General features: G+C 44.4%; 2 protein-coding genes and 1 long non-coding RNA gene across 4 annotated transcripts; 1 reads left to right on the forward strand and 2 right to left on the reverse strand.

Moving 5' to 3' along the window:
• Positions 1–502: 502 nt before the first annotated feature.
• Positions 503–10308, reverse strand: dhx35 (DEAH-box helicase 35). Of its 2 annotated transcripts, XM_058051888.1 has the most exons (22): positions 9926–10308; positions 9310–9522; positions 8905–9032; positions 8726–8818; positions 8477–8554; positions 8250–8354; positions 8121–8182; positions 7970–8039; positions 7840–7899; positions 6961–7073; positions 6798–6894; positions 6532–6690; positions 5861–6071; positions 5675–5799; positions 3837–3891; positions 3354–3544; positions 3204–3281; positions 3009–3138; positions 2853–2934; positions 2703–2774; positions 1691–1802; positions 503–1505 (listed from the first exon to the last, which is right to left on the reverse strand). In XM_058051888.1, the coding sequence occupies exons 2-22, from the start codon at positions 9347–9349 to the stop codon at positions 1467–1469; spliced, it is 2100 nt and encodes a 699-aa protein (XP_057907871.1). In that variant the 5' UTR covers positions 9350–9522; positions 9926–10308; the 3' UTR covers positions 503–1466. The 2 variants fall into 2 exon arrangements, with proteins under 2 accessions (XP_057907871.1, XP_057907872.1); XM_058051889.1 differs by lacking the exon at positions 9926–10308 and having other exon boundaries at positions 9310–9525.
• On the forward strand, positions 9445–12009 carry LOC131104574 (uncharacterized). The gene is made up of 2 exons (XR_009119801.1): positions 9445–9568; positions 9946–12009. It is a non-coding gene; the product is annotated as an uncharacterized LOC131104574 (long non-coding RNA).
• rab5if (RAB5 interacting factor) lies at positions 11030–14354 on the reverse strand. Its single transcript, XM_058051890.1, has 4 exons — positions 14072–14354; positions 13500–13603; positions 13251–13380; positions 11030–12008 (listed from the first exon to the last, which is right to left on the reverse strand). The coding sequence occupies exons 1-4, from the start codon at positions 14177–14179 to the stop codon at positions 11967–11969; spliced, it is 384 nt and encodes a 127-aa protein (XP_057907873.1). The 5' UTR covers positions 14180–14354; the 3' UTR covers positions 11030–11966.

The following is a 14354-nucleotide window of genomic DNA, read 5'->3' on the forward strand; positions in this document are numbered from 1 at the left end:
GGACCGGGTGCATCAGGACTTTTCTTTTCAGAGCCTAACTGTGGGCTTTCGTCATCCCATCAACCTGGACTCGCATGAACCTTCGCTCTGGCGTTTTCATTGCTGCTTTTCAAATGTTACATCAATCTTAGTTTCTTTCAGCATTCCCTTCAGTGGACAACCTGCAACATGGGACAAAGTGGCAATATTATCATTTTAGCAAGAAATGCATTTGAAAAAAATATCATTCTTGGACTGAGATGGACTTTGATGAGAGCTCTTCATCCAACCGGACTGGAAAATGCCAAATAAAATGGACTTGCAGGAATTGTCATTCTGATCAAGTCGGTCATGAAAGCTTTCAAACGATAAAAGGCGTTAATGTTGCCATTTTTCTAGATAAAACTATTTGCTGTGGAAAGCAACTTTATCCTTCCTGCGTGGACGTGCTTGGGTAATGTGGGACAACAGCGACATCAAGTGGCCATCTGGCACACTTGCTTACAAAGCACATAAGGCAAGGTCATCGTTGCATCATGTTGAGCATTTATTTGGTGCTGAGAGGAATAGCTGACAGTGATAGTGATGTATGCATCGAGGAATGTACACATGCAAGAGTCCATCGGGCCAGCCACTGTATGTTGTGCTTGTGTAGATCGATTTAGAGAATCTATAGTCCGGTAGTTGTACTACAAATCATGCAAGTCTGCCTACATTTCTACATTTCTACATTTCAATTTCTACACTGCCTGCCTGAACAGCAAATTTGGACATAGTCATTTGTAAGATACTGCTTGCTAGCAACATTGAGTAGTCACAGGTGATGGAGATCCCAACGGTGAAGTACTACTGTATTTACAGTATACACTACGTGTATTACCACCAGCACAGCTCTGTGACACATTTCGAATGACAAGAATGCAACACACAGCTACGTGCTAGTTCTTTAGAGGCTTTAGGTTGCATCCCAGTGCACTTTAACATCATTGTTTTGACAAGCATGTGCTTTTCCCAGCTTTCCGTGTGTTCACATTCCTGACAAATGAAATGACGTAATCCGTTGAAAGGCTACAAAAGGTATGGAAGTCTTTTCACAGTGTTCTCATGAGCCCGACTGACATTATTAAGAAACTGGTCAGGTTAACAGCTACATTGCTAAAGGCACCTACGTACATTATGAGTGGGCAAATGAAAAGGAACACGTCTCATGTTCCTTCCCAGGATACAGCTTTAAAAATACAGCCTCGAACCAGGTATGGCGGCAAGCCTTCCTGGACCAGACCTTCTCTGACTCTACCAGTTGGAAGAAAGCACATAGCCACGCTTCTCACATTCTTTAGCAGATCTAACAAAGTACTGTAGATCGCCATCCAAGGAGGGGGTGTCTAGCATGGTCACGGGTGTGCACGTGGACATGATTAATAAATATTCCACCTTCATCTACGCAATGGCACGGAGAGGGAGTCCTCGTCACTTGACCAACAGGTTCAGAGGACACGGGATCGCTTGCTGCCAAGTGACCCATGCTGAAAGAGAAGACAGGACTTAGTAAAGCAGGCCAAACCAGAACGGTGCTCCGTGGTACACAGACCACCACCACGGCACTGGCGTCATCTATTCACTCAAGGATGTACACAGTCACATTTGGAGTTGTCCCATGTTGAGATGTGAAGCCAACGTCCAAATGGAACTTTACAAAACGTCGACTTACTTTAGCCTGCTTGTAAAAGTGCGGCGCCAATTCCACCAGCCAAGATGACTCCACAGCAGTAACATCTCGCATGAAGTACTTGCTTGTCTGCACGACCTCGTTGAAGACAACCCTGGAGAGAGGGGTGTTGCCATAACAACACAACACTGGAAAACAAGACCAGGGATGGGCGAACACACGGTGCATCTTCATAAAGTGGAATCGATTCCAAACTAAGATACTTTCGGAGATACTGAATTTGGGGTTCTAACGAGCTGTAAGCCAGGCTCCATCACACCACCATGACCATGGTGAGGATATGTGGCATGGGAAATGGGCGGCTATGAGCTGGAAGCTAGAATCAGGCACGCTCAACACCATAAATCCACCAACATTCAAACATAGCTGAAATATCAGATTGAAATAGACTCCAGACGCCAGATGACCAGTACTGTGCTGTAGGTGGGTTAGGCTGCGCAAATCAAGCACGCTTTCTCTGTGACGTGGTGTAAACGGCCTGAGCTCACTTGCAAACATGCTGGGACTTCTTCGCAGGTGAAATGCTCTGCAAGCATTCCATGATGACCTCCAAAAACTCAAAACTATGAGTTTCAACACATCAAACCTTATCAGCCACATGAAACACCAGCATTGTGACGACGCCTAGGGCTTATTCCTATCGCAACAGCGTTCAAAACCCAGCTTATGTCAGCCCTTCTTAATAGCAATGCTGTCATGATACTTGGTGAGGAAACATCTGGAACACACTCGAGAACTACAGGTGAATCTGAAAGATAAATATGCTATCAGTATGGCTTGAGATAGAGGACATTTTCACTATTGGCGCATTAGAAAGCAAATTCTTTTGCTAAGAATGGTTCAAGACTGACGCTATTTTAAAAATAGCGTTAGTGTTTTCATCAAATAGTGTTGAGAAGTTGGACTGGCCAGTTTGAAAAGGTCAGCGGACCATAAGGTATGCGGCCCGTGGACTGTGGTTCGCCCATGCCTGGTAGGAAGAAAGTATTCTAACCATTTTGGAGGCTTTTCACCGTAGAGTACAGAGGTGGGATGAATGTGAAGCTCACGGTCGTCTCGTAAAGTTCTGGCAGAGAAAGTAATGTAGAGTATGTCATTGACAAGCGGTGGACAGTCGGACAAGTTCAGACAAGGTGAAATTTACCTGTAAGAACCAGAGTGGTGAATGCGTGCTGCATTGGAAAAAAATCCAGACACAATGCACCTCAAAATGACATCAGGATCGCCTGCACGAGAAGAGGCGCTGAGGATGTTTAAGCATCAAACATGCAAGGCAGCAGATCCAACGACCAGGAAATACCTTCACTGGAAGTCCACGGAACCTTGAACTTGCTCATGAGACGCCGCAGCTGCTCTCGTACAGTCGCGGCGCGCTGCAGACCTTTGTAATTGAGATAATGCTGCTGACACCACTGGGAGCTCTTCTGGTGCTGAAGATGAAAAAAGAACGTGATGAACCCTTCCTGACAGACACACCGACGTACACCCACTGCACCTTCATGTAAGCTTCATATACGTTGAGCATGGTGAGGTGGTCGCCTTCAGCAACGGCAAATTTCCTGTGCTCGCGGGCCTGAGGGTGACGGGACAGAAACGGGTTCATGCCTTGTCAGTTGACAGCAAATACGTCATGGCATTTACTTACAGCAGCTTTCTTCTGGTTGGGTGGTACAACAAATATATTCTGAATCTGCATCATTGCAGCAATGGTGACAATCTCTTTGGAGCAACCAAAGTTTCCTGACTCCAGCAGCATCTTGGCAAACATGGGGCTGAGAGGGAACTCTGCCATCCGGATGCCCATGGGATCAGTCAAACGTCCGTAATTATCCAGGCCTGCGGGTGGACGCAGTTTTATTCACTTTAACACCTTAGCAGCGTTTCTCCCACATTTTCAGCTTGGGCAGAGTGGGAGAAACACACACACACACATGTATACACACATATATATATACACACACACATTTATACATATATATATACATACACACACACACATATATATATATATATATATATACACACACACACACACACACACACCGTGTCGCTGGCCATAATGCGATCAATCCTCCATGCTTAAATTTGATTTGGGGGTCCCTCCTCATATCATGGCAGCATTTCTTACCTCCTAGAGCATAAAGAAGTTCCAGGGCCTGAACCATGGTCTGAGCTGGAGGAGGCTGTCAGTTGGAAAATAAATACAACGGATAAGTTCCTCACTTAAAACATTTCCAAGATACATCTTCATGTTTTTCCAGCATCTTACAACTATGATGAATTACAAAGGTATAGCAATTCACCTCTAATCAATATTTATCAATATATGCGTCCCTTCAAATGCATGGCATGGTATGCTTGGTGTGGTGTGTTTGTTTCAGACACGCTCAACTAGTGACATCAATGATCATCATATGCTAAGATTTGCACAATGCTATGATTGTTTGAGTAAATGAACATCAACTTCAACAAACACTTGCTAGGACTTATTGAACTAACTGAAGAAGGAAGGCACCGGTTAATGCCTGACGTCCACACGGCTCTGTGTGGCAAAATCACATCACTTTTGTCACCACAGGCCTCCGTGCAACTGTCTGTCTGAACACATTGGCGGACAGGAAAGAGCTCCTGGTGGCAGGGGTTTGACAACACTGGCATCTTGGAAGATTATATTTATATATTCACCCTCGCCAGCTGCCTGTCTCCTTTCGCTACTTTTCCTGATATACAATACCAAAAAACATAAAGGTTCTTCCTCTTGGTTTAAGCTCACACTTAAACCACGCCATGTTCTAAACAACAATGCTTCTACTTCTACGCTGTTGTTGGATGCAGGCTGCAGACTCCCCATGCTGTCCCCGACCGTCTGGGAGATCCATCACGCACTGACTATAAAAGTCTCTGCCCGATTCGCCGCGTCTAATTTCCACGCGGCAGGAACGTACATGGGTTAGGCCGAACTAGCCATGCTATTATCTTGGTTCCTATTTATATTCCTATTGCTATGGTTCACCACGGGCATGTAGGGAACGCAATCACACAGGATGCCAAAACAAAACATCTGTGAGATGTGTCACACGGCAGAGTGGGCAGCGCTGGAATGGGATTACACGTATCCCAGCATGCTCTGCGGTAGTTAAAATGATCACTTTTCAATGCCTCTTGAAAGGGGACCTTTAATGACCAGCCCTTTTTTATGGAGTCGTGGACTCCTGTGGAGCAGCTACACATGAAAACCAGCACACAAAGCCCAATAGTTCTTCCATAATCCGCATCTATTTGGCTGGATTTCTTTGGATTTCGTGGGTCCTACTCATAGGAGCACCTACTCATACAAGTTACTGATATGAGTTTCTATATAAGGAAGTCCACCCCTCTGTGACATCACTAAGGGGCAATTTTACCACACCTTTTCAAAGCCAACGTTTTGAGCTATCCCAATGTCTGTCAGGGCTCACTTCCAAATGCGCAAACCTCATGATCTGAACCTTTGGCATGGTTTAACCAGAATACAACATTCTAACTACATTTATAGGTCAGAAAGGTGGAAGGCATCATTGGTCCCTTTTAGGTGTTATTCTTTAAGGTGCTATTTTGTACAGACGGGATGTAATCGTGAAAGCGGTGTCGTTTTTAGTTGTGTACAGTAAAGTATTCTTTCTTTGGGTCGGAATGAGTAAGAATGGCTGTACTCGGATAATACTGGTAATACTCCAAATAATACTGTAGTTGATGCCAGAATAATTGCTTGCTTATGCAGATTGTTGCCGTTCCACGGACCAGTGGGCAGATTCGGGCCGTGGCCTGTGTTTGTCTAGTATGGACACTGGGACATATGTAACCGATTCCTCAATGAATTGAAAGATCAAACTTCAGATGAACTTCCTAAGAAGATGGTTTCTACTTTAACACCCTTCTTGGTCAAATGCAATCACTCTCCTTGTCAATGCAAAGTCAGCGACTCACCGAAAGGAAGCTGAATCGCAGAACGTTGTCAATGCCCAAAGCTTTGAGCTGCAGGATGACTGGGGCCAAATTAGTGCGCTGCATTTCCGGTACAGTGGAGGAAGGCAGTTTCTCAAAGTCCTCCTCTGATGAAGGAAACTTGTTAACAGTGCATGATAACACTCACGTAAGAACATGTTTACATACCTGTATAGAGTCGAAAGCATTTCCCTGGTCGGTTCCGTCCCGCTCTCCCAGCCCTCTGGCTGGCAGAAGCCTTGGAGATGGGTGTCACCACCAGGGATTCAATGGCAGTACTGGGGTTATATGCACGTAGCTTCACGAAAGCACAGTCGATGACAAAAACGATGCCGTTGATGGTAATGGATGTCTCAGCTATGTTGGTGGCCACCACCACCTGCAGGAAGACAGGATATCATTTAGCCAGTGTTGGCAATGTAGCATATTCCCGCCAACGATGCTGATTGAAACATCACATTCAACATGTCAATGAGTTGATCATCAATTGTGTGGAAAAGACTATTTAATCGCATGTCGACGAAACCCAGGTTGGATTGCACTACCTGGCTGCACACAGCAGACGTATCACCAGCTCAGCCTCATCTGGAGTTTGGTGAATGAAGGAGCTCATGTTTCACTGTTATGCTCCAATAAATTGTCCCTGATACCGCTCAATTACATTTCTGCTCCTGACTTCCAACATTAGCTAACTTCCTGTTTGTAAATTTAGCGTACAGCCAAATGTAAGAATCTGAGCGTAATGTCTGACTTTTTGCTGATGCTGCTGATGCATCACCTAAACATCCACAAAGGCTCAATGACCATCACTGATGACAAACATGCGTCAGCATATTTACTTTGCGGACTGTAGCAGGCACCCGCTCAAAGACCTTCATCTGCTCGGCGTAAGGCAAACCAGAATACATTGGCAAAACCCTCAGGTGTTTCTTCATGCCTTGTCGTGACAGAGACCTGGCTTGGTCCTTCAGCAGCAACACCACCTTCTCCACTTCATCCTGGTGAGACAATTTCAAGGCATGATAAGATAATTCCATGAGTGATCTCAGGCTGACAACGTCCACGAGGTCGTTCAATAACTGGAAGTACAAATATAGCCTCATACCTGTCCAGTGAGGAACACCAGCACGTCCCCATTATCTTCTGTCTCATGTATCTTCATCACCGTCTCCACTGTGGCCTTCACATAGTCAGGTACGGGGCTGAAGGCCGACCAGAGTGGGCGGGGCTTAGGTTGAGTCACAAAATGAAACAGTCTTTGTAGGTACCTGACAGTGTAGAAAATATCCACGGGGAAGGTGCGTCCCTCCACGGTTAAAATGCCACAAGTGTCCTTAGTCGGATCTCCAGACTCGTTCAGGTTGAAGAACTGGTGGAATTTCTTCACAGAACAGGAATTGGATTGTTTGCAAGAAATGTCACAACTGACTGATATATGCTGTTGTTATGCAATTACACACATTCACATAAGGGATTTTAATACTTGCAGCTACACACCATAGAAGCTACACACATCTAGAAACCTTCTAGATCTTCCAGAATCCGCACCTTTTCCAGCTGGATTTCCTTGGATTTGTGCTTCCTGACAAAACATTTTCATTTATTCCCCCTACGACCCGCCTCCGAGCACGCCCCCAAAGTGCTTCCTAACTGCAAACCAATAAGGAAGTCGGCCCCTCTGTGACATCACAAAGGGCCGGTTATATCATGCCTTTTGAACGTGAGCGTTTTGAGCCATCCCAACTTCTTCCAGGGTTCACTTCCAAATGCGCAAACCTCATGATCTGAAACTTTGGCATAGTTTAACACCAGAATACAACATTCTAACTACATTTATAGGTCAGAAAGGTGGAAAAAGCGTCATAGGTCCCCTTTAACACCGGAATACAACATTCTAACTATATTTATAGGTCAGAAAGGGGGAAAGGCATAATCGGTCCCCTTGTAACATGTACACCTTCAAAATCGAAAGTTGACATCCAATAGGACGTTACCGCTGATGTTGAACACTGCGCACAAAGTCTTGTCCTGATTATGTCTTTCTTCCATCGCTCCATCGCATTTGTCAGCACGCCGTGTTCCGGCCTGACATTGACTGATCTGTTCTACCAAGGCAGCATATCTCTTCATCTTAATGATACAGTTACCTTGGCATCCAGAGTAGCAGAGGCCACAATGAGCCGCAGGTCTCGACGTTTCTTCTGGATCTGGCGGAGGAAAATTATTCTTTCAAACGCTCATAAAAATTCCACAGCAAAAAGCATGAACCCGTGTAACCTTCTTCAGCAGGCCAATGGCGATGTCTGTGCAAAGGGTTCTCTCGTGTGCTTCGTCAAGCATCAACACACTGAGGAGCAGAGCGAAGAACATGATACCAGCACCCACTGACGGAATCTATCTTTGCAGTTCTGTGGCTCTAGAACGGTACCTGTATTTTTTAAGAAGGGGGTCAGCCATCATCTCCCGAACCAGCATTCCATCTGTCAAGAACTACAGCACACGGCTATGGTGAAATGGTATTCTCCAAGTAAAGGACGTTAGCATCTGTTTGGGATACCTTGATCCTGGTAGCTTGGGGGTCGGAGCAGTCATCAAACCTGATGGTGTAGCCCACCTCATGTCCTAACCGAGCACCTCTCTCCTCTGCAACACGGCTGGCCACCTGCCACCAAGACAAAGGAGAAGAAGCGCTTGACATGACCGCTTCCCTGAAGCTTTCAGCTGATTTTCCTTGAGAGAGAGGACTGTGGCAAAGCTGTTGTAGGTCATGTGTAGCGCTCTTACAGACACAGCAGCCACACGTCGAGGCTGAGTCACTCCAACCACCCTCCCCTCTGCTGCCCAGCCGGCCTCCAGCAGGTACTGATAATGACAGAGCGATAGCGGACTGATGCGTTGACACAACACAAGCTGAGGTCATGTTGTAGGTTAAAGTTACATGATGAGCATCACTGCGTAGCAGCAAAGTACATATTTCATTCCACTGAAGACTACATGATATCATTTTGACTATTTTACCAAACTTGTCCAAACCTGAGGTATCTGGGTGGTCTTCCCGCATCCTGTTTCTCCAACTATGATGACAGTCTGAAAGTTCTCCACCAAGTACAGGATGTTGTTTCTGTGCTGGATACACAACAATGTGGCCCTGTGAGATTGTGTTGATTCGCCGCGATGTGACAATCAGGCATCTTGGAAATGGTTGGGGACACCTTGAAAACGGGGAGCTTCTGTCTCTGCTTCTCTATGGAGAGTGCAATGTACGGGTTGAAGACGGCTGTGGAGCCGATGGTCTCCGTGTTGAGTTCACGCTCCTCGGAGATCGCCGGTGCATCGGACCCTGCACGGGACACAGCCGATGCTATCAAGATGTGCAATGCGATTCGCTGTTAGCGAGAAGTTAGTTAGTTCGCTGTTGTAATTTACGCCCCGTGTCTTATTTTGAAAGGCAACATCTCGCAGCGCTGAGCAGAATTGGCTGCAGATGACGCGCAGATTCCAAATTGCTCAAAAAACATAAAAACGCTGACACATGAGTATAGCTGCTGATAATGTAATTACTTTAGAGCAGCATATGAGTAACTGTACGGCGTTTACACTTATCTAGACTCACTTACCCGGCTTCCAAAATTTCAACATGGAACGGGAACCCGCCATCTTGGATTTACGTCACAGCGGCCGTATCTGAATCCGGGGTCTGCATCCTACTACCCGGTCGAAGGAGGCCAGACGCTCAGAGGCTCCTCCTCCAGCCGCGAACCAACCTTGTGAATTCGGACGGTCCCGCCTTCCTCGCACTTCCTGGTGTGTCACGTGGTCTCATGTTTACCCTGAGACGTCATGACAGAATATCTGCCTTCAATTGTCACAGTAAAAGTAAGAAACGTTTTCGTTTTTTTAATGAGGTTTTACAGGAGAGAGAAGAAATGTTATCCTTCTACAGATTTATCTCAAGCTCACAGCTAAACCTGACATATTAAACAGTAGTAATATTCATAGCTCCTTTACTTAGTTATTCCGTTTTGGCCACTTCCTTTCTTCTTTACATTCATGAAAGTTACGCACGGAATTTGCCAACAAAACATGTAGTGATGCACACAAATAATGATAATATCATGAATAATACCATGTTCAATTTATGTTCATAAGATGAAGTGTTACGTATTGAAATAACGTTATAATAACGTTCTAGAAACTTTGAAAAATGTTGAATGGTTGTTTGTCAATATGTACCGTGATTTGCTGGCCACCAGTCCAGGGTGGATCCCGCCGCTCTCCCGAAGACAGCTGGGATAGGCTCCAGCATGCCCACAACACTCGTGAGGATAAGCGGTATAGAAAATGGATGGATGGATGGATGGATGATTCTCTCAGCTCTGCCCCGTAATGGTGACTTTTTTAAGGGTTGGACGAAAGCGTGCAAAGATTGTTGGGAGATGATTGGCCACGAAGGTTGGTTGGATTTCAGACTTCTTCTCAATGGAGAAGGACACATTTGTCGGCCGCATTTGGAGAAGCCTTCGTGGACTTTCTAATTCGGGTGACGTCATGCATCCTACAAATGAGCACTTTCACGATGCAGACCCCGAATTCCGACACAACCACCGTTTCGACGCTGCTTGATGACGTCACGTGCTCCAGCCTGGCTCGTGGGTTTGACGAATGACGCGTTTCAACATTTTCATTTGCTAAAATAACATTTTGTTTAGCTTGTGTATTCGAATTGACTCAGAGGTTGAAAAACGACGATTATTCAAAAACGTAATGCTTTATTTTATTATCACTTTGTATTCATAGAGTACTTTGGTTACTATGCTTAGTCGTAGATAATATTATCTTTAATTAGAAAGTCACAGCAAATGTAACTTTAATTCTAATTGTTGCACGAGATCAATAACCTGAATATGTTAAATTGTTCCTAAAGGTAAATATTGGCCACCGTAGCAGTGCTCCTCAAGCCAAGACGTCTGTATGGTAATTCACTCTTTACTATCCACTTACCGAACACCATTTGCCCCCGTAATACACCCACCTCAGGCTAACTTGAATTATAGTGGTCCCCACTATACAGACTTTCTGTTACTTGTATTATACTGTAGCATTGTAAACACTGGCCTGGTTTGTATGTAAACTTACTGGTTGGATTATGTGCTGTTTCATTGTCATTTACTAACAGTTGTGTTTACATTGTCGACATGCTGCTCTATGTGCCTTTATTTGCCCCCAGGTACATAGCTTTAGGGAAAAATAAGAATACATTCGCACTTAAATCCTTTCCCCTTTCATTTGCCCTCAAGTCCCAAAAGAAACTTTATTCATTAAACGGGTACAATCTCATTGAAAATGAAGGCCAAATGAAGCCCATGTTTATTGATTCCCAAAAAGACTTGATCAGAAAATACAATCCTTTCAAACACCAGGCTGACGGTATCAATAACTTTGCAAGAACTGAGAACCCAAGTCCTCTACTAGAAAATACTGAGCAGGATGTGACATCAGGCCAGACATAACAGAGGTACATACTGTGAGCATGTCAATGTCGTCGACGTGTTCATAATGGAGAAATTACACAACGGCCTAAGTTAGCTTCAAACTAGAGGTAAAACTCTGATCAGGGAGCTACATGTGAAGAAACAAATCTACGCTCACAACTAGTCATAATCATACATGAGACAATTAGATATTCATCTTACATCTGTCAACAGTCTTTCCTCCCTTTGGCTTCAGGAGTATTGGAGAACACAGACTGCAAACCACATTTAGCATACACTAGTTTGTCATGCGCTTCAGAAGAATCAAAAGAAACGCATCCACTTTGAAACAGACGTGACTGTTGTGCTCGATTCATATGGACAGACCCTGGACAAATACTGATGCATCCAATTGTTTTAAAGAAATTCAGAGCAAATCTGAGTTAAGATAAAGGACTCAGTAGCAAGTGGTGAATGCATACTGTATGTATCCCATTTCATGTCGACTCATTTCAGTCACACCATGGAAACAACCAATCCCCATTGACTTAAGTGTTGTTCAGTCGTTGTCAGACACAATGACATCTGTGTGAGAAAACCAGAAAGACAAATGGAAACCTGGAGCCCCTTTAAAAGCGGAACCGATCAATAACCGATTTAATCATGTCCATCCTCAAAAAACTATTCAGATGATGCAGTGCACGCTGAGCAGTCAGACTGTATACCAGCACCTCCCAGCCATGGATGTTGTGCGCCTTGACCACCGACACAAATGTTCGTATAAAGTGTCCTGTGGAATCCTTTCAGTCGAAATGTAGGGCTGTGTAAAAGATTATCCACACCACCTGGGAAGGACAAACCGACAAAAAAGAATTCAGCCAAGTGTTTTAAAAGGAACCTGTTATGCTTGTTCCATACATGTAGCTAGTTGTAGTTGTATTATGCTGTTAAACCATGCCAAAGCTTCAAATCATGAGGTTTGCACATTTGGAAGTGAGCCCTGAAAGATGTTTGAAAGGCTCTGAAGAGTCTGTTTCACTGTGATGTCACAATGAGACGACTTCCTTATATGGGCATTCCCAGGTACAAGCTGTTGGTTTGCCCTCAAAGATTTCACCATGCTAACACCGAGCTCACGCTAATGGCTTCCAGGAAATATTTCTTTTAAAGAGGCAAACATCAGGCAGAAGTGGTTGGAGTTCCAGATTCTTGACCAGCAAGAGGGAAAATATGGGGCCAAGCTGGACAGTTGCTGAAGCCCGATGCTTTTCCAATGTTACTTGGTCATGTTGACGAGTCAGACGCACAAGCTGTAAATGACAACTGATTTTATCAGGGTCCGAACTGTTTATTTTGTGTAAGCAATCGGGTTGTCTATGTAGCATTATATTGTAGACATACAGGGAGCGTCTTACCAGCATGCATGGAAATGACAAGCGCGTCTGGCGTTGCTAATAGCCTTTTCCACCAGTTTTTTTTTTTTTATAAACAGATAGTCCCGCAAAAAAATCCCCAAATCTACATGACTGATGTGTCAAGATTGTCTGCACTCAATAAACGCGGACCTACAATACCACTGTGAGTTCATACATGGTAAGTCAGGGCTCTTTAACCAGTAGCTCATGAGCTACCAATAGTTCTCTAAAGGCTTTATTCATTTCTTATCAACTCCTCTACCGACAAAATGGGAAATTGGGATACGGCAGTAGTTCGGAAGTCCTCAGTAGCACTTGGGAGTGTGCCCAATCAAAGTGCTCAGAGGTGGGCCTTAGGTGGAATTAATTAAAACTGACCATTTTGAAAAGCCAAGGAAATCCAGCTGGAATAGGTGCAGATTGTGGAAGATCTAGAAAGCTCTGTGAGTGGGTTATGGTGTGTATCTTATCAGCAGGAGTCCACTAGTCAATACAAAATGAGCATAATGGATCCTTTCAGCTCAGTTGAGCACCATGAGAACACTTACCACTACTCCCTGATCTCCAGTCAAATCAGGTAGATTCTATCCAAATCCTAGCTACTTTAGCCAAATTTCCTTTTACACATTGGATTTCAAAATATCAAGCACACATAATGGAAAATCTTCCCACCAGAAAAAGAGCAAAAGATGTCATGAAGCCTTCTTTGGTGAGCTCCCACGTTCCGCCATACTCTTCCTCGTCGATCTGCTGAAAGCTGCTGAAGTATACATACAGGACGCCAGCATTGATGATGCAGAATCTAATGAGGCAAACACAGGAAGAGTATATTTCCCGCCACAGCATGCCAATCATGAGGAACCATGTTTGAGTCAGTGATAAATGTTTGGTCAGCGTAGCTGGACAGGAATGCTTACTTACATGGCGATTCCCAGAAATCCTTTCAGTGGGGCGACACCCCAAATTACACCAAGGATCACTGCAATGAGTTGCCGTAGCCAGTAAATGACATCTAAAAACTCATCCTGCGAAGACAAAGAATTAAATGTAAAGGTAAATCAAGTTAAATCATTGCAGCGCTACCAAACATGTTTTGTTACGAATACTTTTGTGCAGTGTAATTCATGAATACATAGTATCATATTCTCTATATGATAATGTGGTCAACTGGCCATCATTTGTCATTTTCCTCGCTCATTGCACATCATATTTTGACATGTAACAATGGTGTTGCACACCATCTGCTTGCATTTGACCTTCGAAAAAGTCGGAGACAACAAAACACTGACTAAGAATGCACACGGTTTCGTCAGTATTTTTCTTGGCACAATTATTCAAGATAAGCCTTTTGGCGCTGAGAAACGTAAATTAATATGTATCCAAATTAACACTGACCGTGTCCACTAAAACGAAACCAGATGAATGTTTAACCTGACTGCATCTAGGAAGAGTGTATAGCACCTCGGGTGAACTCGACATGACGTATGACTGACCTTCTCGTCCCAAAGTGCATTACTGTTCAACGCTTTGCTCCATGTGGACTGTTTTACACCCCCGTTCGCGAAATGACTTTCTTCTTTCCGCTTAGAGCTGCTCGTCATTATTTACTCTTTCCTTCAGCTCCGAGCGACGAAAATCAACAATTGAAACCGATTCCACAAGTATTCGACGCTAAGTCAAGTGAATTAGTGTGGTAAAACGAGCTAAGGTATTAGCGGTGAGGACCGTCCGCTGATCTGACAGATTTTAGACGCCAGTCAGAAAAGGCCGACGGAG

This window comes from Doryrhamphus excisus, chromosome 16 (genome assembly GCF_030265055.1).
Source record: "Doryrhamphus excisus isolate RoL2022-K1 chromosome 16, RoL_Dexc_1.0, whole genome shotgun sequence".
Classification (NCBI taxonomy): Eukaryota; Metazoa; Chordata; class Actinopteri; order Syngnathiformes; family Syngnathidae; genus Doryrhamphus; species Doryrhamphus excisus.

Bases quoted from the DNA above. Each gene is read 5' to 3' on its own strand.
- dhx35 (XM_058051888.1), bottom strand. From the start codon at position 9,349: ATGGCGGGTTCCCGTTCCATGTTGAAATTTTGGAAGCCGG. The intron at 8,819-8,904 runs GTGTCCCCAACC...TTGTGTATCCAG, and splicing joins AGAAGCTCCCCGTTTTCAAG to CACAGAAACAACATCCTGTA. The intron at 3,892-5,674 runs GTGAGTCGCTGA...TCCAACTGACAG, and splicing joins TGCGATTCAGCTTCCTTTCG to CCTCCTCCAGCTCAGACCAT.
- rab5if (XM_058051890.1), bottom strand. From the start codon at position 14,179: ATGACGAGCAGCTCTAAGCGGAAAGAAGAAAGTCATTTCGCGAACGGG. The intron at 13,381-13,499 runs GTAAGTAAGCAT...TTGCCTCATTAG, and splicing joins GGATTTCTGGGAATCGCCAT to ATTCTGCATCATCAATGCTG. The intron at 12,009-13,250 runs GTGGGAAGATTT...TGTCCTTCCCAG, and splicing joins CATCTTTTGCTCTTTTTCTG to GTGGTGTGGATAATCTTTTA.